Here is a 22,595-nt window from a genome sequence, read left to right on the forward strand (position 1 = left end):
ATGTTTTCAATACATCGTGATATTTTGGTGCTAAATTCGTAAATACAGTAATTACTACATAGCATTACTGCATATTGAACTACGTTTTCTGTCAAATTTGTTGTATAACATGATGTTTTGGTGCTTAATTTGTAAAATCATAACCTAATTTGATGTTTAATAGGCTTTTCCTTAATCTCTCCTTATTATCCAACATATTCGCTTATCCAACATTCTGCCGGCCCATTTACGTTGGATAAGCGAGACTCTACTGTATTCACAAAAAGAATACATTCACAAAAAGAATCTGAGGTTTGGAACAGTACAAGTCCAACATGAATAAAAAATGTGTTGCAGCAGCCAGAAAAACAAAAAGCAATTCTAAGCAGAACTATAATGTTCAGATCAAGGAAAGTAACAGAATCACTGTAGGTTGCTTTAGTCATATCTTATTGAAATACTGTGTCCAATTCTGGACATCATAATTCATTCAAGGGAACTGACAAGTTACAACACGTCCAAAGGTTGATGACTAAAGTGGTAAAAACATAGGAGCCAAGCTTGATGAGAAATTGGTGAGGAATCGGGTATGTTTCACCTGGAGAAAAGAAGGCTGAGAGTCATGTGAATGTAATCTTTAAATATTTGAAGAGCTCTCATGTGAAAGAAGAGCTAAGATTAATGTGTGTGTGTGGGGGGGGGGTGTTTGTTGTTGTTCCAGAATTATTGATAGATTCACGTTTCAAGAGAGTTGAAATTAAACATGAGGAACAGCTTGATGATAAGAGCTGTTTGTTAGCAAACAGACTTCTTCACAAACTAGTTAACTTTCCCTATGTGACTCTTTACTTTTTAAAAAGAGAGAAGGCTACTTCTCAATGCTTTAGTAGTGGATACTTCGAGTGCTATGAGATTACTCTAGATGGCCTTTGGGATTCCCTTCCAACTCTATAATTTAAATAATTTATACATGTGAGTGTGCTCCAGTAGGTTAGAAAGCAAAAAGAAAACTCCTTTCAGGTGCATGAAAGGAGCACCAGCTCTTCAGAGATCATTGTCCCATTTGTTGATTGTATTTTCCCAACTGATTAGATAAGAGTTCTGTTTGATCTGATTATAGTCAAGTAAACATAGTGTACTTGAGATGTACACTTGCATATTGCCCAGTATGTTGTATAGCCTGAACTCTCCCTAGGAGCCAAAATGATTAAACCATGGCGATTGCATTTTGGAAATATCATATTATGACATGACTCATTGGCTTGGTAAAGTGGAAGGCAGTAGGAAAGAGGGAAGATTGCATTATGTATGCATAGACTCAATGAAGGAAGTACAGCCTTGAATGTGCAGGATCTGAGCAGAACTACCGAAGACAGGGTGCTTTGGAGGTGTCTCATTCATGGATTTATCAAAAATCAAACCCAACTTGTTGCAACCCTATCAATAAATCTAGCATATTTTGAATTCCTGGTATCCACAGTTAAAAAGGATATCAGGTAGCTGATTCAGGAAAGCCACTTGCTACAGATTTTGGAAACAAAATAACATATGACTGGACTATGGAGACTAACTGCTTAACATGAGGGAACACAGCATCAATATTCTGGCATTTCCAGCTGGGCATCAGTCCAGTGAAAAGAAAGGAAAGACATGTAGATATGGTATTCCCAATTATAAAGACTGGGCAGTATTCAGATTATTTTTAAATGAAATATTGAAAATGTATTTTGCCCACATATTATGCACAGCTCTACCATATCATATCCTAATTTCCTGTGTGGAATGGAAACAGAAGACATCATTTTAAAGAACGACAGTGTGTCTGAAAATAGCCTGCTTGAGCTATGTTTTGGAAAACGAGCTCTTTCATTGCCACCAAACGTTTTCTCCTTAATTGAAAACCCACTGAACATGTTACTAATATTGCATGTGCCATAAGCACTCAATCCCTGCTCGCGATGAGTATCAGTGGGAATGAGAAAAGAAAAGAAAGAGAATCTCATCTGCAGAAAGGGCTGGCTGTTAAGTGGTACTCCAGGTCTCTCAACAGCAGCGCCATTTAAGCTGGGAGGCTTTCATTATCTTTCCATTCCTCCTGCCGCTGCTTTGTTGGTGCATATATACTCAAGAAAAAGGGAAGAGGAGTGACCTCATATTTCAAAGTCTAATCGAAGGCAAATACCTTTATCTTTGTTCTGCTTTGGCGAGTAAGCATGACAGGGTAGTTTGTGCACGCTCCTGCGTTTTCAATCTGTTGAAAAGAAATGGATTAGTAGTAGAATAAAGGATTGTACTATGGAAATCCATCCAACAGTCAACTGGTTGAAATCCTACCGGGGTTAATTCACCGTACACAGATATGTACACATGAATAGGAACAAGCACAAGATTGGATGGACATCTCTCAGGGATATTTTGATTGTGTTTTTCCTGCATGGCAGGGGGTTGGACTAGACGGCTCATGGGGTCTCTTCTAACTCTATTATTCTATTATTGGGATGCAAGAACCACCACTGATCTGTAGCTTTCATATGGAACATGAAGTGGAGAGATGAACAACGATGGCTTTCCAAATGTTTTGGGCTATAATTCCTAGCCAGCATGACCAACAGTGCAGAATTATGAGAATTATAGTCAAAAAATTCATTCAGGGGCAGCTGCCTATGTCCAGAGAAGATACACAAAATGTTCCTATACTCTCAGAACAAGAATAAAACATGGAACACCTAATAAAAATTTCTGGCAGTTGGATGAAGGCAGATACATTGCTATTTCACAAAGGACACAAGTACAGCTGGTAAATCACCCACAGCAGTAAGATCTACCAACTGAAAGGTTGCCAGTTCGAAGCTCGGGTCGGATAAGTACCCGACTGTCAGCCCAGCTCACTGTTTACCTAAGCAGTTAAGAAAACAGCTTAGAGCTGTAAATAGAGAAATTAGGTACTGCTAAAAAGCGGGGAGGGCATTTTACAACACCATAAAAGAAAGAGACCAGAAAATGCCCATCAACCAAAAGGAAGATTTGGTATCCACTGGGGGAGGGGGGGAGGGTCCCAGAACCAAACTTCAGTGGATCCCAGGCCCACTGAAATTTACTGAATCCACTGTGACAAAGACAGTACGATGGGCAGGTTATGTTTTAAAACTTGTATGGAGGATACATTGAACAACAGTTACCAGCAAAGATAACTACAATGGAGCTTGTTGGTTCAATATAGATATAATTCTGACTTCCACATACTGAGAAGCAACATAACAAAACTGGATATTATTCGAGGTAGTCTTCTTCTCTTAATAAAATAACATGATGTGCCACACATATCATAAAACTGTGCATATACTTATACAAATTGCAATTATAGAGCAAGGTAAAGCGATCTTGCTGAGATGGAGAGGGAGGGGAAGAACATCAGAGCAGGACCAGGTTCTCCCTCTTTCTCGAGTCTTTGTTTGGTCAATGATGTGGAAGAGGGCATATCTGTGCAGAATTTGGCCCTAAAGAACTACTTTTATGGATGCAATAGCTGGTCAGGTGCTGCAGAATTTTTACAACAGGCAAAAAAAACCAGAGCAGAGACTCCCCTGGCTATCTGGAATTGCTTTGGAGGATGAAAGGCATGCAAGCTGGGTTTTCTGGTGATAGAAACCAAACCTATGTGTATGTGCGCGTAAACACTACAGAGCTTTTCCTAAGAAAGCCTTTGTATCTTGGGAAGAGGTAACTCCTTTTATCCTATTCCTTTGTCCTTGACGACTTCTATGGTAGTATTCCTTTAAAAATTATCATACATGTCATATACTGTGTTTATTACTCGCTTATATTACTAAACTATAATCCCCTAAAACACGTCTCCACTCCCTCTTAAAACAATCTAAAAAACAAAAAACAAGCAGTTAAAATTAACTCATCTCATTAGCTCCTTAAATAAAATATTTTTCTTCTCACTATTACGGTATATTTGTTTTATGCTTCTAGTTTATATTCCCGTGTCTATTACATTTACTCCTCTGAACCCACAGGTCTCTTCACCTTTTCTTTCTTCTTTGTAAAAGTGATAAAGAGTCCCCAAGTTAGTAATTGTGGGAGTTGAAGTCCAAAACACCTGGAGGGCAGACTATGAGTAAGAGAGGCAGACTATGTTTAGGGCACCTTTTCTAGCCCCCTCCTCATATGGGGCGAAAAGAATGAATCCTAAATAGGATGTAAGGATGTTATGAGTTAATGGGAAGTATTGATATGATTTTATTTGTTTATTAAAAGGAAAAAAGGGGAGTTATGTATTGATGAAGACTGGTCTCACATGGAAGCCAGCTGTGTTCAGCGGGTTGCCATGGCAACGTAACCTCTCTCTGGAGGAGAAGGGGGCGTGGCTTAGTTGGCAGTTAAAGCCTGTGCCTTTTGAAAAAAACAGTTGCTGTTAGACTTCTAAGGAAGTTAGGAGCTGTGGGGAATCAGGAAAAGAGACGCTGTTCTTGGACAGTTTTAGGTAGTTAGGAAATAGAGGCTTGGTCACAAGCAGACGGCAGCTTATGGTCACTCAGGGGAAAGGCTGGGGATATAAGTTGACCAGGAGTTTTATTTACTGTTCTTTGAAGAGAAGTTATTTAAGAAATATCCATTCAAACAAGACGGCATTGTAACTTAAGATCCTGAAACGTTTATGTATTGGAACAATACGCTTATGTACAAATAAACTTGAATTTTGTTATTGTTCACAAAGATCAGTCTCCTTGCTTCACTCTGAGCCTGAGGGAAAGCCATTACCTCACGTTGGTGGCAGTTACCGTACTTTCCTATATAAGTTACCATATTTACCCATATAAGTTCATCAGTTTTGTTATCCTTCCTTACCCTCCAAATCCTCCTGATATATATAATCCAAACATATCTTCCCTCCACATTTGAAAGACTGTTCACAACTATTAGCAAGTGGTGGGATCAAAAGGATTCCTCCCTGTCATATTTGCACAAATTCACACATCGCCTCTTCGCAAATTGGTGGCAGCGGTGGGATTCAAAAAAAGATTTCCCCCTGCCTGAGTTGAGTACCACAAATTGGGGCTCTCTTCAGGACCGTTCAATCGTGGAGACAGCTGCTGAACTGCCTCGGACCTTGAGGTAGAACAGCATGTATAAATTACACATATGGCACTGTTTTCAGGTCATAATAGTGCCTGTTCACATCCCCTGCAGGGAACAGGTGTGGGGCTCACTTGGACCATACAATCTATTCAACATAATCTGGAACACCAGCATGGAGTTATGTCATGTCATAATGTACTCACTTTTGGAGCTAAACTTTCTATGCTTGTAGATTGGTCCTCGAGTCCTAAATAAAGAGTGCAGGGAAGTGTCATGCATTCATGTGATAACCCAAACCAACATTCTTGCTTCCAAGGTCATAGTGAAGATGGCAATGAAAAGAGAAGCTTTAGTTTTAATGAACAATTTTACAAGTTTTAATGAGAACATAATCAAAAATCAATTTAGAATTATTTGGCAATATGACCCCATGATGGAAGACTACATGGATATTTATTTCAAATGAAGTGCTGGAGGTATGGTTCTCAAAAAGCAGATCATAAAACATCCAGTTAAGTCATATTTTTGCCAAGAAATGTTCAAACACTCTATTCCATATAGAGTTTCCACAATAACCAAAGTCCAGCAAGCTTTTCCCTTCAGTTTGCTTCAGATCAAAATTATACCTTTATCTGTTATACATAACAACACTATCAAAGGTATCAGTCTCAAAATACTAAGGGACAAATCAAATTGCCCTTAAAAAACTATGATTTGCTTTTGAAAAATTTTCTTGGAAGGAGCCGGTTAACACAATAAAACGGATATATGTCAGATTTTATGATGTTGCTTTGGAATCATACAGTTGTAAAAGGATGCTGAGATATAATTTAAGTTTTTCCTAAAACAGTGAATACAATCTAATTTTATTTTTTCCATCAAGTCGTTTGTTTAAAGATTGTGTGTGTTATACAGACAAAAAGACAGGCGAAGCAGTTTGCAATTCTGCATTTACATAAAAGTAACCATAGCATAATATAGCCCCCTTCTCCGATTATTAGACTGTAGCTTTCATCAGTCCTGGCCAGCATAGCAAATGATAGGGAATGAGAGGAGAACCAAACATTCCCTATCTCTGTTGGAGAGCATATTCAACAAGTCCTCGGAAGTCATAAAATAACATTCATCATAAACATACATACAAGTGTAACACAGCCATCCCAGCATTGAATATGCTGCCACTGACCAAGAGGTTGCAGCTAAAGTTGGGAAAACTCCATGACTGCTTTAGTTTCTAAAAGATTAACATGTCTTTTAAAACAAAAAAGAGTAGATGGGAGAATACAATGTATTCAAAAGGCAAAGCAGAAAACATTTCAGCAGATGAAACAAACACCTACAAGTCAAAAGTCAAATTGACATAAGAGTCATCTCAATGACTGATGCAATATAGTAGAACAGCTGTTGCTTCTGTAGCAACCAGACCTACAGACTGAACATGGCCAGCACCAAAACTAATAGTCCTACAACAATTCACCCTAGAAAGGCAAAACAAATGATGCAATGTTGTTTTATGTATCGTCAGAGTTCAAATCTGTTTTGTTATCTGCCACTCATGTGGGTGGAGAAATCTGCAACATCACACTGGCACATCATGTGTCTTGCCTTATGTTACAGAGGGGAAAAGGCGGATGACACATACGCCTGATTTGGCAACAGACCTTCTTTTAGTGTGACATGTATCTCTAACCCCAAAAGCCCAAGTTCAAGAAACATCTTGTTTCGTTCTTTCACATTATGACACAACTTTTGTTCGGGAAAGGATTTCGTTTACAAAGCTGTTGTTAAATGCTAGAACCTCATTTTTCAGTTCTTTCAGTTTGGTCTGGATGTCTGTCTCAGACATATCTTCCAGGGGCATCGCTTTCACTTTAGTAAGGAAATCCTGGATTATTTTTTCACCTTCCTGGAAAAAGAAGAAAGAAATAGATTGTCAATCTTTGAAGAGTGACCTCCTAGATTATTCCTCCAAACGGACGCCCATCAGATGTATTTGACACACCTATATTGTCTGGAGGCTTGTAGATGTTGCAGCCTAACACATTTTGATAACAGAATACATCAACCACCACTTTTCAGCATATATACACACATATAAAGAATAGATTCCTACTACGGCAGAGTCTCGCTTATCCAACGTTCTGTATTATCCAACGCAGTCTGCCTTTTAGTAGTCAGTGTTTTTGTAGTCAATGTTTTCAATATATTGTGATGTTTTGGTGATAAATGTGTAAATACAGTAATTACTATATAATGTTACCATGTATTGAACTGCTTTTTCTGTTGATTTGTTGTAAAACAGGATGTTTTAGTACTTAATCATAACATATTTTGACTTTTAATAGGTTTTTCCTTAATCCCTCCTTATTCTCCAACATTTTCGCTTATCTAACATTCTGCTGGCCCGTTTATGTTGGATAAGGAAACTCTACTGTATTTGAGTTCTTTGCAACATATCTGCCAAGTACTGGAATGTTTAGATTATTTGACCAGTGAAGAATTTTTATACTGCAGTGCTGCTGCTTTATAATGAACACTTGTTGCATCAGTAACTAAAGCACTCCTTGCCATTAGAAGCCAGGAAAAGAAATAAACAATTTGGAAGAAAATGATAGGGTTTTTCTTTGGGGGTGTAACTTTTTAATGTCTCTCCCCATTTAAAAAAAAATGATGGGGCGTCTTTTAAGAATGATCATTAATGCGCTTTAATATATAGATATATATTCCTCACTTTATGTAGTAAACCAGTGATTCTCAACCTGTAGGTCCCCCAGTTGTTTTGGCGTACAACTCCCAGAAATCCCAGCCAGTTTACCAGCTGTTAGGATTTCTGGGATTCGAAGGCCAAAACACTTGGGGATCCACAGGTTGAGAACCACTGTTATAGACAGACATTTAGGTAAGACTACATTTAGTATCTATGACATCGCTATAATTTCAGGTCTTGCTTTCCTTTTCTTAGATCTTTTTATTGGAATGAGTAGTTTATGTCTGCTTAACACTATGAAGGATTAAAGGAGACAAAATACTTTTGTTTGTTTTATTAATACTGATGGCTTCTCCTGTTTTTAATGTTGCTGCTTTTTATTGCTTCTCATAAACTGGCAAAGGCAAAGAGGTTCTTTATAGTTCAGGTGTTCCTTACAGCAGGACCTTGTAGCTCCATTAGTAACAGCAATATTTTAACAAGTAAATTGTATTTTTAATGATTTCCTGAGTAAACTGTACTTTTAATATATCAAACATGATACTTTTATGCCAAGAGAAGTACACATTATGTTCTGAAAGTAGTAAATAACTTTCAAGCTATAAATGATATTAATATTGCATTTTTATTTACAACTGTTTCATTATTCCCATTTCCTTCCAAATAAACAGGGTGAAAAAACAAAGGTTCCCTCCTTTTATGCCTTCACATTTTCTTGAACATTTTTCATCTCCACCCTCCAAAAATGTCTTGCTTCCAACTCTACTGTTGAGCCCTGCTCCAAGCATTTAAACAGCCTTTAAATACCACCTTCTGGCTAAAAATTAGCATCTTCAATTCCGAACCGCATAAACATCCCTGTAATTTTACACTATAGCTCTCCAAACAGAAAGTCTGAAAAGCACAAAAAGATCCTTGTTAAAGTTCAATTGATAGGAGATGGACAGGCAAGTAGAAAGTCTGAGGAAAGATAGATCCTTTCTTGTATTTAAGTCCTTTTAAGTCATAGAATGCACAAATGTGAAGGGAGAAAGCCCTATTCCCAGTGCTTTTCAGTATGGTGCTAAATTGGAAGATCCCGCGGCCCTTCCTGTTCAATACAAGGACAGTACGACTGACTCCATGCTTCTTATAAATAGAGCTTCACTCTCAAACAGTAGTCTGAAGACAGATGATACAGCAGACATGGAGAAACTTCAGCCCTCTGGGTGTTTTGGACTTCAACTCCCACAATTCCTAACATTTGGTAGGCTGTTAGGAATTGTAGGATTTGAAGTCCAAACAGCCGGAGGCCTGAAATTTGCCCATGCCTGCGATACAGCTACCTTGCTAAAGCTAAGCACATCTGTACCTGACCACTGCATTAACAGATGTCTATCTGACAATCCCCAGGTATGGAAGAAAGGTGATTATGAAGTGTAGTAAGTAAACAAATACTTCATGCTTCGCAAGAGGAGTTTCAAGATGAAAAGGAAGAGAGAACTGCAGTTTCCCTGAAGTTAAGAGTGCAAACAAAAGACCTCCATCTTTACCCTTTTGGCCCTACAGCACATTGTTCTGGTCTGAAAAGGGATCTGTTTCCAGAATATTAGACTGAGTCGAACAGAGGGAAATACAAGTTTGTGCCTGTGTCGCTCAGCTGGGGGTCTGTGGATGAGAGATGAATGAAAGAGGTGTGGTTGACGTTTCTGAACAGTCCAGAGCAGGCCCATAGCCAGGATTTTGATTTGGGGAGGGCTGAGTCTAAGTGAGAGAGGATCTATCCTAGCAAACCTTTTGTATCATTATCCCAATACCCCCATGCATATGGGATATATTGAGCATGGTGATTCGATCATGATATGAATAAACATAACAGTTTAAGTAATAAATGTAAGGCCTTCTCGCGGACCACCCTGAAGCCCCTCGAGCCCACCCCCACCCACCCCCCACCCCGGCTACATGCCTGGTCCAGAGAGACAGTGAAAAGGAAACTTAAGCAAGTATAGTAAGAGACCAGTGGATATGTCCTAAACATAAATAACTAGTGAAGCAACCATGGCATCTTCCAAGAGATCCTTCCCTTTTTGAATGACTAGATATTTCTGCTGAAGAGAGGGACTGTACTTTGGTTCTGAATGTGATTTTAAGTGGTCTGTGTCCATAGCTGAAGAAGCAACTTGCTAATTTTGTGTGAATCACATTTTAACACTGTCTTCTTAAGAAAACATTTTTTTCAATGAATTAATGAATAAATGGATTGGCACAAACCTCCTTCTCTCTGTAGCATTTCTTGGCTGCTGGCTCCCCATCACCATCCTCCTCTTTTCCTTCAGGGTTTCCAATACTCTGGAATTCCTCTAACTCCAGAGCCTTTGCCTTGGCATTCTCTATTACATGCTTGGGAAAAGCAGCTAGCTCTGCTACATGGATACCAAAGCTCTGATCGCAAACCCCTGGAAAAAGCAGCAGAGATTACAACAGAAGAAACATAACAACTCATGTGTCCAGTTCTGATATTTACGCTGAGAGACATACAGTTTGTTATTACTATTTGCTTTATTTGTGTGGGTGGGTGGCAGAATTCTTCTAGTCTAAATGGTTATAAGATCTTGAAAATGTTGTAAGGAGGGAGACCAAGTGGTGGTCACAAATTGAGCCTCTTAAATCCAGCTGCCAATGCTAATTTGATTTTATTGTTGCCTTGGTGGTCTTTAAATGTATGTGTTTGTGTTCCTTTGTTGTAGTTTATACTGTCTTAATTCTGTAAATTGGAAACTAGAGGATAGAGAATAGATTTCAAACTGAATATTAGAAGGAACTTCTTGACATTGAGAGTGGCTTGGCAATGGAAGTAACTGCACAGAGAAATGATGGGACCTCTCTCACTGAATGTTGTCAAAAAGAAAGTTGGACAGCTACCCGATGGGGATGCTCTAGCTCAGCCATGTGCAAACTTCAGCCTTCCAGGTGTTTTGGACTTCAACTCCCACAATTCCTAACAGCCAATGTGGGAGGTGAAGCCCAAAACACCTGGAAGGCCACAGTTTGCTCTTGCCTGCTTTTGCTGGAAATCCCACACTGAACAAAGGGTTGGACTTGGTGGTCCATGAGGCCCCTGCCAGCTCTATGCTTCTGTGACACTGCAAAGGCTAAACAGTTTCTAGCAGCCAAACGTAATTTCAATAATTACAGGTAGAAAAATATTGACTCTACCCACTTTGAAGTTCTGAGTATCACTAATGAAAATGTGGGAACAGTGAAAAATATTAAAGCGTCCTTCCATTATATTAACAGAAACGTATCAAAGCCAGCACAAATTAAACCAATGGACAGTGATAAAAAGAAAAATGGGAAGGGATTCAAAGGGTAGCAAGAAAAAAAAATGCATTACAATACAGGACATGCACAATATGTATGCTTCAAACTGCAGCTTCCCTTTTTTGAATAGCTGTGGTTTGGCTATTCAATTATAGTGCTCAATGATAGTGAAGTACTATGAGAATGAAAAAGAAAAGGTAAAATAACTACCCTAGAAAAACATTAAACAGAAAATTAGAGGCAAAAGTACAAAACATTGCAATTGCATGATATGAGTAGAATGCAAGATTAAAATCAATTCATCTAATGTGTTTTGACCTATAATGTTTTATCTGGCCATTGCATGGAAAATGGCAACAGGAAATTATGGCAGAAGCTGGTGGTATGCAGTCTACTGCTTTTCTTGATGTGCAACTCTCAAATGTAAATGTTATCAGGCAGAACAATGAGCTTACTTCAGAGGCAAATATTCCTTGGGGAATATTATCACCTGTCTTGTTTTCTGATATTATATCTGCACTGGGTCCATAGATGGAGAAAAGCAATGAAACCTTAGTGAAAATAAGATGCGTTAAAACTGTCCATTCTGAAATATATAAAAAGCTGTCTTTGAGGCAACCAGTCATTGATTTTTTGTCATAACAATATGTTTGATATACAGTACAATGAACTGAACAAGTTTTTTCCCATCCTTATTCAATGGTGCATCTTACCTTTTTTCACACGGTACAACATTGTGAGGGTGTCGTCTGTGGTTAGTGCTGTGACGTGTAAGTTATTCACAGTTGGAATTTCTTCATCGAGTGCCGTCAGTTCATGGAAATGAGTGGCAAACATGCAAAAGGCTCCAATTTTAGTGGCAATATATTCTGAGATTGCCCAGGCTAATCCAAACCCGTCATATGTAGATGTTCCTCTCCCCAATTCATCGATGATTATCAGGGAATTTTCTGTTGCAGTTCTAAAAGAAATGACATATTATCAGATCTGGTCTCAGTTTAAATTAGGAGAGCTTCAAGAATATGCAACACAGTAGGCCCGCTGTTACAAACTTCTGAAACACCAGGAACATGATTTAAGAATAAACTTTAACTGTTTCATACGGACATACCTTCCATTCAAAAGCTCCCTACAGATCTACTGCAGATGATTATTATCCTCTCTTGTGATGCTGTTCAGTGCATGGACTGGACTTACCACAGATACTTAAGAAGCCAAATTAGCAACATCTATGCACAAGGCATGCTGGAATCCAAATGTGCAGAAGTAGAAGCATATATTGTGATATAAAACTAAATTGGGGCAGCCTTGCCCCAACTGTCCAACAAGGACAGACAATTCTCAGTAGTCAAAGAATACTGGCTACTATTGAGAAAGTGAGAAGAACATGAGAACTTTATGATATGGAACTGAAGGAATATTTTGAACAGGACAATTCTATCCTGCTGATGTAGGTTTTGCATGCTTTGATTAAGACAGGACTGGGATGGTCCCATGCTTATCAATCTAGAAGCCATCACAAAATAAGGCAGGGATCTCCTCAAATCTAGATTAGGAGACATTGGATATACTCAACTATACTAACTGACAGTTTAAATAAAAACTAGATTAATATATATATATTAATTGCACTTGTTGTGTTTTGTATTTTGTGTCACACCTTGAGTGTTTTGTGAACCACCCCGAGTCCTTCTGAGAGATGGTGGCTGGATATAAATAAAGTTTGCTTGTTTATTTGTTTATTTATTATTAAAATAATATCCAGCCAAATGACAACTTGCAAGGTTACTGGATCCTGAACGAGAAAGCAGAGTGGAGGAGAGGAGACAAATAGAGTGGTGATCTGGGAAAGAGTTAGTAGGTAATTAAAGAAGTTCCTCCAAAGCGGAACTTCGCTTAGCAAAAACCCTAAGCAGGAATGGAAAGGCAGGAAGTACCTTGGAAGATGGCAAGAGAAACAAATAAAAGACTATATATAGTTTGTGTGTCCTAAACACAAAACAGACCAGAAGCCTTCAAATTAAGTCTACACAGATAGAGACATATATTTCCCAAGCAAAAAGCAATCCAACTCTTACCGAAGGATGGAAGATGTCTCCAACATTTCTGCCATGAAGGTAGACACTCCTTTCAGCTGACTATCTCCAGCTCCTACTCGTGCAAGGATGCAATCGACAATTGTTATATCTGCAGAATCGCATGGCACAAAACATCCAATTTGAGCCATAAGAACAATGACACCAGCTTGTCGGATGTAGGTTGACTTCCCTCCCATATTTGGACCTGTAGAGCAAACATAACCAAGAATTAAAAGCAGCCATACTAGTTTTCTTAAACAAGGAGACAATGGTAATTTCAGGAACCTAAGATCCACAACAGTTGAAAATATTCTTGTTATTTTTGCAGAAGGTGAGAATCTAGCCTCCTTTTCATTTAGCATTTCACTGTCAAGGAAGGGCAATCTAGGAGAAATATTTTGTAATTAGTGTTTCCTCCCTACTTCGCAGTTCACTTTTCGTGGATTTGCTATATCGCGGTTTTTCAATAGACTCTAAAAGAGTATTATAAACCATAAAAAATACAATTTACAGTCTAAGGAAGGGAGGGAGGAGAAGCCAAAGGGAGAGAAAAGAAGCCCAAGTGGCAACGGGAGGAGAAGGAGGTGATTTATCAACACACAATTGGTTGATAAAGACTGAAAATAGTGTATAACTACTAAAATAATGTATAAATATTAAAATAAATATAGTGTCCCTACTTTGTGGATTTTCACTTATTGCGGGTGGCCCTGGAACCTAACCCCAGCGATAAGTGAGGGAACACTGTACTGTTGGCTTTAGCATGTCACCAAATGTACTTCTAAACCCCACATTATGTTAATACTTGAAAACCAGGTATAGACCATTTTGGCACCTGTAAACCAGAAAGAAAGGCAATGTCCAGAAGCAATAGTCGCTTCTATTTGTCAAATTGCTTGTCAACAAGAAAGCTACAAAATGCTTCACTAATGTACCTATTTGGGAGAAAGCCACAGAGGCAATGTAGCAAACTGGAGTTTGTTCCTCCACCTCCGTAAAACTATGTTTCAGAGATAAAGCTGGCATCAATCACATTGTTAATAACCTGATCACAAGGGTAATCCATTGATGGAAGACAGCTACCTTTTAAAAAACCAGACCTTGTTTAAATATCATTATACCAGGCTAAAAGTCTTGTTAGGCATTTGAGTAAAACTATCCTCAGGCTATGTAAAAAAGCCACAATTCCTGCTGTCAAATTAGTATGTTTATTTAAAAAGCAGCCAAAGAAAAACAGGATTTTAAAAAATATAACACAGAATCCAATGACAAAAGGTTATTTATGAGGAACCTAAATCATAAAAACAAACCCACCAACACCAAGCTAGAGCTTGGAGATGCTACGCTTTTGGATTACAACTCCTAAAAATTCTGGAAATTGCAGTCCAAAAATATTTTAAAAGCTCTAACCAACAAAGACAGGTGAGGTGGACAAACAAAGCTCACCAAAAAGCACGATTGCAAGACAATTTCACAATCAAGGTTATTACTTTGGAAGTAGTGGGAAAGTTGTCAATTTGAAATGAGATTGATTATCTCCATCATTCCAGTGATCCCTGGTACCTACTGAAGGTGAGTCATGGCGGCAGCTTGGGGAGGGCAAGAACATCAAAACTCTGATGATGATTCATGTGAGATTTGGTACCTACAAATGTCTGGCCACACCCTTCCTCCAGAAACAAGTTATAAGGAAAAATTAGGATGACGTCAGAGAACCATAATAGGGAAGGCTCTTGAGGTAGAGGACTTTCACTGGGGTCCAAAAAGATGATGTCATGTCCAGGCTTGTCATCTAGAGATCTGCCTGAGCTGATCAATAAAGCTTTGAAAAAACACTAAATTTAAAAAAATAAAAAAAATAAGCCTGACAATGGTGGGGTGAGGGAAAGCAGAAAGTTGTTTCTATTTGGGGCTTCTTGGAAGAGGAGATGAGGAAAAAGTACAAAACAAGTAAACAAGTAGCATAAAAGAACAGGCAGGGTGCTCCAGACTTCTTGCACAGTAAACACCCACACAGCTACCGCTGCTCCATTTATTGCTTCCTCTGGGTATCATGAAAATCATACCTACTACTTTTCTTGGTCCAATTGTGCAACAAGCAGTCTTTAAAACTGCAACAGGAAATATTCAGACTGTTTGAAAAGGACTCTCCTTCACCACCCTTCCAAAACTGGATACCTATCTATATGTCAAATAGTGACTGGAAGGAACCATCCTTTTTTCCTGTTCATTTTAAGGCAAGGAAACATCATTGTTATCATTGTTGTTATTTAAAAGCAACACCATAAAAACAACTTTTCTGAGAATAAATGCAGCACCTAAATGAAATCCTTACCAGTAATGATATGGAACATCTGCTTGCCCTTCTCAAAGGTCACATCATTGGGGATGAAGGAAACATCATCTTGGACCTCAATGCAAGGGTGTCTCGCAGCTTTCAGCACAATGCCCCCTTCCCCCTTTTCCAGAATTGTGGGGCGCACGTATGGCATTGGTGCCGCATTAGAGGCTTGAGCAAAGCTGACCACAGCGTCCAGCTGGGCGATGACATCGTTCAGGCGTTGTATAGGCTCTTTGTAACCTGTTGAGAGAGAAACACTGCTCAGTGAAAGAGCAATGCACTGTTTACTCTTCCAAAATGAACCCACATCCTTAAATGGAACCACTCCATTCCCTAATTATTTCAGCATAGATGAAATACAGCTGATAATTTGATAATTCATTTAGAATTAAAAGGGACATTAGGAGGGACGTTTGCATATTCCTTAGGGAAATGGCCATCAAGGTTTCTTGGTAAGGAACTTCAATTTGGGGATGTACTTGAGCTGCTGGATTCAGGATATAAGTGTTTAATTTCAACACCTTTGGGAGATGTCCCTTTGAATTCTCCTGACTTGGTAATCATCCCGTACGAGGTCCAGCCCAGAATTTAACCACTGCTAAAGTCCTGATCATAACAAATTTTGTAACTTAATGTAAGGACAGAGAAAGCACAATTTGCCTCTCTCATTACATCCTGAAGTAGTTTGTGATTTCGTAAATCCATGACTAGATCACATTGTAAGACTATAATTCCCAGAATCTCTCAACACTACTTTTGACTGTAATGATTCCATGGTATGGCTGTAGTTTAGTGAAATGCCAGCACTCTTTGGCAGAGAAGGCTAAAGCTTTGTAAAAACTATGACTCCCATATTCCATAGCATTGAGCCATGGCAGTCAAAATGGTCTCAAATTGCATTCATTCTACAGTGCAGATGCATCCTCTGTCAGTCTTCTAACTGTAAAAAGATGAGCTGGAATACTAAAGAATATTGCAGCTCGTCTTTTTTTTGCAGAGGAAGTCGCTGAAAGCATAGTGCTCTGATCCTAAGTCAGCCACCATGGCTGTCATCCAGAACCAACTTCAAAGTGCTGGTGCTGACCTTCAGCTGCTTGAAGAGTCTAAGCCCTGTGTATCTCAAAGGAGCCACTGCTCCTACTCTTACGCCTTCTCTCTCACTTTCTCTCTGCTGAGACCAACACTGTACAAGTGAGATTTATTTGGCGTGTGCTTCTGGGCACCAAGTTAAGACCTGGGACATTCCTTGCCAGCTCAACGGAGATCTTTCAAAATTCACAACTATTTTAATTTCCCATTGGCTCTTTGATCTGGTATTCTTCTGCTTGCAATTTACTGAACAGCATTGATTTTTCTTTTTATGAATGTCAAAAACTGCTTCCAGACTTGTTGCTTTGGGTGCCATTTTTCTACAGGTGCCACAGCTTTATAATTTTAATATTTTTTCAGAAAGAAAAATGTCAATTGTAAATAGTGTGCTACAATATAGAAGCTTTTTCTATGGGGTTTTGTTTTGCCCAGTAGAGAGGAAGAATGATTGGAGAACATAAAGCCTCTGTTTGGATAAAGGTGAATCACAGGACTGAGATAAAAGCAGAGGTGGGAGGAGTAAAGAAGGATCATCTACGTTTCCCTTGTTGTTTGAGCAGTATTCCCTAACATTGAACTCTTGAGATATTCAGGGAATTAAGATACAGGTCCCATCATCTTCAGCTAGCATGGATAAGTATCAAATAAGAAAGATCTGCTTTGGGGATATTTATACCATGACCCATCCTCTTTACTCACCAAAAACTGGGAAAGCAAAAGCAAGATCTAGATATTAGAAGAGCAATTAAATATTGCCCAATGGCACAGTAAAATAGTGTCTCTTATATAAAATGGCAAAATCAAGATGTTTTTGGCTTTTTAAGAAGAATATTTTCAAATTGTGGATGATGGAATCCACGGATGCAGAATCCATGGATAAGGAGGGCTCACTATGCTTTGCATGGAGTCAGCTCAGGATTGAATCTAATATCAAAAGGCTTCACGTATGCATTTTAAAACTTTCTGTCAACTGACAGCATTTTCATGCTATGAATGTTTGTTCCACAAAGGCAGACCATAATAATCTTTCTTACACATCTCAGTGCTGTCTCTGGAAAGTTTTCCAAAAAACCCTACTTCTGGCACAAAATTAGAAAGTCATAAAGAGCAAAATGCAGTTATGTTCTGTTTATCCCTCCTGACTATGAAAGAACACCATCTCCCTTATTGGTTGACATTTTTAACAGAAATTTGTTTTGGTCTTTTTGGCATCCTCTCCTGACCTGAAACAATTCAATTTATTTCAGCTTCCCAACTGTGTGTTTTACTGCACAGAAACGGTGCTAACAACTATTGTGTTAGCATGTTTGGGCCAGATGTTTAGAGAGCAATTTCAACACACAAAAGGCTATTGAGAAAACAATCACTGAGCAATTATCCCTGAAGGAGATGTTTAAGAGATGAGAGGTGCCGGTAATAAAATGTCAAAACTACTATTAACATATCCATTGAGATGTATGATATTGCTCCCACTACACCTTTCTCCAATGTAATGGTCTACATCTAGTAACTTACTTCTGAAACAATTCCTGAACTAATGTAGTGCAGAAGAGCTGAACTTGGATTGAAGGCCAAACTAGATGAGATGTTGGATAATGAATCGGATGTCCCATTTCTATTGATGGTGATGGTGTCCTTGAAAGTTGCTTCACAGGTCAAATAAAAGCATAAATTTAAGTCTGTAGTTCTTTACTGGAAATAGGTCTTTAATGTTTTAGATACTGGTTTCTCAACCCTACAAACTGGAACATCAGATCATTTACACACTAAGTGTGTGCTTTGCCATTAGGAACTTCCCCAAAGTAACTTCTTCAAACAGTAGCTCTTGGAGGCAACATATTTTGAAGGCAGTTGTCTCTAATGGAGACAAATGCAGATATGGTAGATACACAGCATATAGATTTAAAGAGAGGGAGGATCCATTCACAAATCTTTCATGTGTAGTTTGTATAGTTTGGCCCACAAACAGAAAAGTCTTTGACCCAAATTTCCACTCTAAAAGTCCAAAGGCTGAGTTTGTATGAATCTCTCAACTTTAATCACCTCCACAGGCTTGATGTGGAATCCACATCCACATCCACCTCTAAGCTTCCTAGAACATGACCAGGATTAAAGTGCACTTGATAATATTACTTATTACTATAACCATTATTATTATTTCACTGTCTTAGAGTGATACAATTCACACAAAGTAATGCGGCTGACACTTTCAGCAACATTTCAAAGCACTTGTAGCAACTGAGCATGTTATTTTACTGTAATCTCTACTTTCGCAAATGAGCATGCTGCTGTGATTCATATGCTGAATGAGCAAATGGCACATTGTTAACATCTCAAATGAGCTGTCTACATTCCTGAGCGGCATGACACACGAATCACAGAATGGTTGTCTAATCCAACAATTTGTCACTGGAATACAACAAAATTCATGTCCCACAAAAAAAAAAATGATAACTCTACTGGCCAAATGAAATGCACAAAATGCATCAAAGCCTCTCCAGCTTCTTCATCAGGCAAAAGTATTAAAAAACAGATTATTAAAGAGTCACAGGAATATGGCTTTTGTTTAGAAGTCACTTTGTTAGTTAAGATTGTTTAGAGCAGGATATCTACGCAGTCAGAAACCTCTCCCTTGCACAGCCATGTGGGTACTAATGACAAAGGGCAATAAAATACAGGCAATAAAATAGCAACTCATTAGCAACAGAAAGGTAACTTCCCTTAAGATCAATTTTTTCACAGTCTCTGAGCAAAGCTAACTGCCCCTTTCTTAGGCAGAGAACACTGAATTTCTAAAGAAGTTTCCCTATGGTTACATTAGGGGTGCTTTGATTCGTGCTTTTCTTGCTGGCAGAAATAGGGTGGCCCCTGGGGTTGCTTTGATGATGATGATTAGATACACAAAAAGATTAGTACACAGCAAACAAGATCACTATGCTGGCTGTTGTATTGGATCATACGTCAGATACTTCCCAAGTGTCTAGGACTGTGGAGTATCGGGAAATAATGTGTGCAGATCGGAGTAGGGTGGCCTTTTTAGCTGACAGATGGTAATTTTGTCAGTGCTGATTGTGTTTCAGTGCAGGCCAAGGTCTTTAGGCACTGCACTCAGTGTGCCGATCACCTCTGGGGTCACCTTCACTGGCCTGTGCCAGTGTCTTTGCTGTTCAATTTTTAAATCCTCGTATCATGTCAGCTTTTCCAGTTGCTCCTCGTCAATCCTGCTGTCGCCTGGGATTGCAACATTGATGAGCCATACTTTGTTTGTTAATACGATTGTGAGGTCAGAAGTATTGTGCTCCAAAACTCTTTGTCAGTCTGAATTCGGAAGTCCCAGAGTAGTTTGACATGTTCATTTTCTATAACCTTTTCAGGCTAATGATCCCACCAGTTCTTTGTCAGTCTCCTTCTTCAAAGTTCCATGTGTGAGCCAAATCCATGTTTTTTCCTTGTCAATTTTGCTCTCTACTGTTATTATTATTATTGTTGTTGTTGTTTTATTGTTGTGGATTAGGCTTGGCCCCATGTAAGCCGCCCCAAGTCCCTTCGGGGAGATGGGGCAGGGTATAAAAATAAAGTTGTTGTTGTTGTTGTTGTTGTTGTTGTTATTATTATTATTATTAATATTGCTGCAAAGGCTGGATGGCCCCTGGGGTCTTCCACTGAAATACTATTAAGTTTATGTTGACTAAAATTGTTCTTCATTTTAAATATTGTATTGTTCTTTCTTTCTTTTTGGCACTACAAGCAAGATAGGTGCAGTATGCATAGGCATTTGTTCATGTTTTTTTTCTCAATTAGTTCTCCATCCATCTGCCACTGGCCCTGCCCATCAGTCAAATTTCAGAAAGGGCTCAGCAGATTTAAAAGTTTGAAAACACCTGCTTTATACCATTGTGCCTGGGACTGGGCTACAACAGTACAAGCAAGTTATGACCAAAGCATAATGGAATGATACTATTCTGGGCAACTTGTTCTATCTCACAGATATCTTTGCAGTACAGACACTACTAGCAGAAAGAAAACTCTAACTCAGGGGTCCTCAAACTTTTAAAGCAGAGGGCCGGTCCACAATCCTTGAGACTGTGGAGGGGCCGAATTATCATTAAAAAAAAACTGAACAAATTCCTATGCACACTGCACGTGTCTTATTTGTAGTGCAAAACAACAACAACAATGAAAGAATAATACAATATTTAAAAATGAAAACAATTGTAGCCAACACAAACCTATCAGGATTTCAATGGGAAGTGTGGGCCTGCTTCTGGCCAATGAGATAGTCAAGTTAATTAGGATTGTTATTGTTGTGTGCCTTCAAGTTATTTCAGACTTTGGGCGAGCTTAAGTCTAAAATTATTTATTTATTCATTTACTACATTTATTTACTACATTTATTTCCCTCCCTTCTCACCCCGAAGGGGACTCAGAGCAGCTGTATGTACATATAATATATTATATTACAGTAGAGTCTCACTTATCCAACATAAACGGGCCGGCAGAACGTTGGATAAGCGGATATTTTGGATAATAAGGAGGGATTAAAGAAAAGCCTATTAAACATCAAATTAGGTTATGATTTTACAAATTATGCACCAAAACATCATGTTATACAAAAAATTTGACAGAAAAAGTAGTTAAATACAAAATAAGGCTATGTAGTAATTACTCTATTTACGAATTTAGCACCAAAATATCATGACTTATTGAAAACATTGACTACAAAAATGCGTTGGATATTCCAGAACGTTGGATAAGCGAGTGTTGGATAAGTGAGACTCTACTGTATTAGCATAGCACAATATTAGCATTATATATTACTATATTGAATATACCACTATACTGTAATATTATATGTAATATATACCATATAATTAATATTATTATATGGTATTATTATTAGTATTATATTGTATAACATAATATTATTATCAATATTATATTTATATACAATATATTATATTATTTAAAATGATATACAAATATTATATTATAAAACTGAGGGCGGGGGCCAGGTAAATGACCTTGGAGGGCCACATCCGGCCCCCGGGCCTTAGTTTGGGGACCCCTGCTCTAACTTATAGAGGGTCCACAGAAAGTAACTCTCCTCTCCAACTGAGAAAACAAATAAGGTGATATCGGAGAGTGAGAAGTGCTACATTATCCCTCACAAACATTAGTAAAATGCAAGTTCACTTCCCATATGTCTAGCTGCCCAACAAGATGGCAAATGGTGCCTATCCTTGCAAGGACTAGGTGGGCATGGAGTAAAACACAGCCTTGCCCCAAACATCTTCTGAGCTTTGATGACAGTGCTGTAGATGGACTTTGATAATCTTCAAACTTTATTTTGGAGAAAGAACATCTCTGTAGTGAATTTGATTATGCCGATCCTCTTAATATTCTCTCTTCTGCCCTTCCTCTGACACCATATACATTCCATTCTAGACAGTAAACCCACAATCCAATTAAAAAACAAAAAAGTAGCAGAGCTCATGACCTAACTATGCCCCAAAGAATATGACAAATGAAGAATGAAAACACTAATTGGTACAATCCTTTTCTCCATTCATTCAGCAGAATAAAAATTTGAATGTTATCAAAGCATTTCATTAGAGCTGTCCTCAGTGATATTGTTTCAGAAATGGCTAAACTGACTGTGCCTTATTTTCAAAACACAAAAAATCCCATTTCAGTCTGAGGCCACTTCAAGTTCCTTCCCATTCCAAGCCACCTGTCTGTCATCATTATTTTATTTAAGAGATTCATATCCTGCCCTTTCAATCTAAAATTCCCTAGGCATTTCAGGAAAGGGTAGAAATAAAAATTTCAAAACATCAGAATAGTTAAAATGTCATCAAAGATGACGCACACAAATAAGCAGCAATACTTATAAAAGTAAAGGAGAAACTCCAGATAGGAGTGGACAATATAGGAGTATGTTTTGAAGTTTTCAGTGCAAGTATCATAATGAACCTAATCCCTTCAGAAGCCATCCATTTACAATTATACACTGAAT

General features: G+C 38.4%; 1 protein-coding gene across 1 annotated transcript in view; it reads right to left on the reverse strand.

The window, feature by feature from the left end:
• Positions 1-5,399: 5,399 nt before the first annotated feature.
• Positions 5,400-22,595, reverse strand: part of msh2 (mutS homolog 2) — a 76,071-nt gene continuing 58,875 nt past the window's right edge. The window contains exons 12-16 of the mRNA XM_062970472.1: positions 15,485-15,730; positions 13,150-13,354; positions 11,785-12,032; positions 10,022-10,206; positions 5,400-6,970 (exon numbers count right to left, since the gene is read on the reverse strand). Coding sequence (XP_062826542.1) covers positions 6,800-6,970; positions 10,022-10,206; positions 11,785-12,032; positions 13,150-13,354; positions 15,485-15,730 — 1,055 coding nt within the window. The 3' untranslated portion in view covers positions 5,400-6,799. The remainder of the gene's footprint in view (positions 6,971-10,021; positions 10,207-11,784; positions 12,033-13,149; positions 13,355-15,484; positions 15,731-22,595) is intronic.

The sequence above is a fragment of the Anolis carolinensis genome, chromosome 1, assembly GCF_035594765.1.
Source record: "Anolis carolinensis isolate JA03-04 chromosome 1, rAnoCar3.1.pri, whole genome shotgun sequence".
NCBI classification, from domain to species: domain Eukaryota; kingdom Metazoa; phylum Chordata; class Lepidosauria; order Squamata; family Dactyloidae; genus Anolis; species Anolis carolinensis.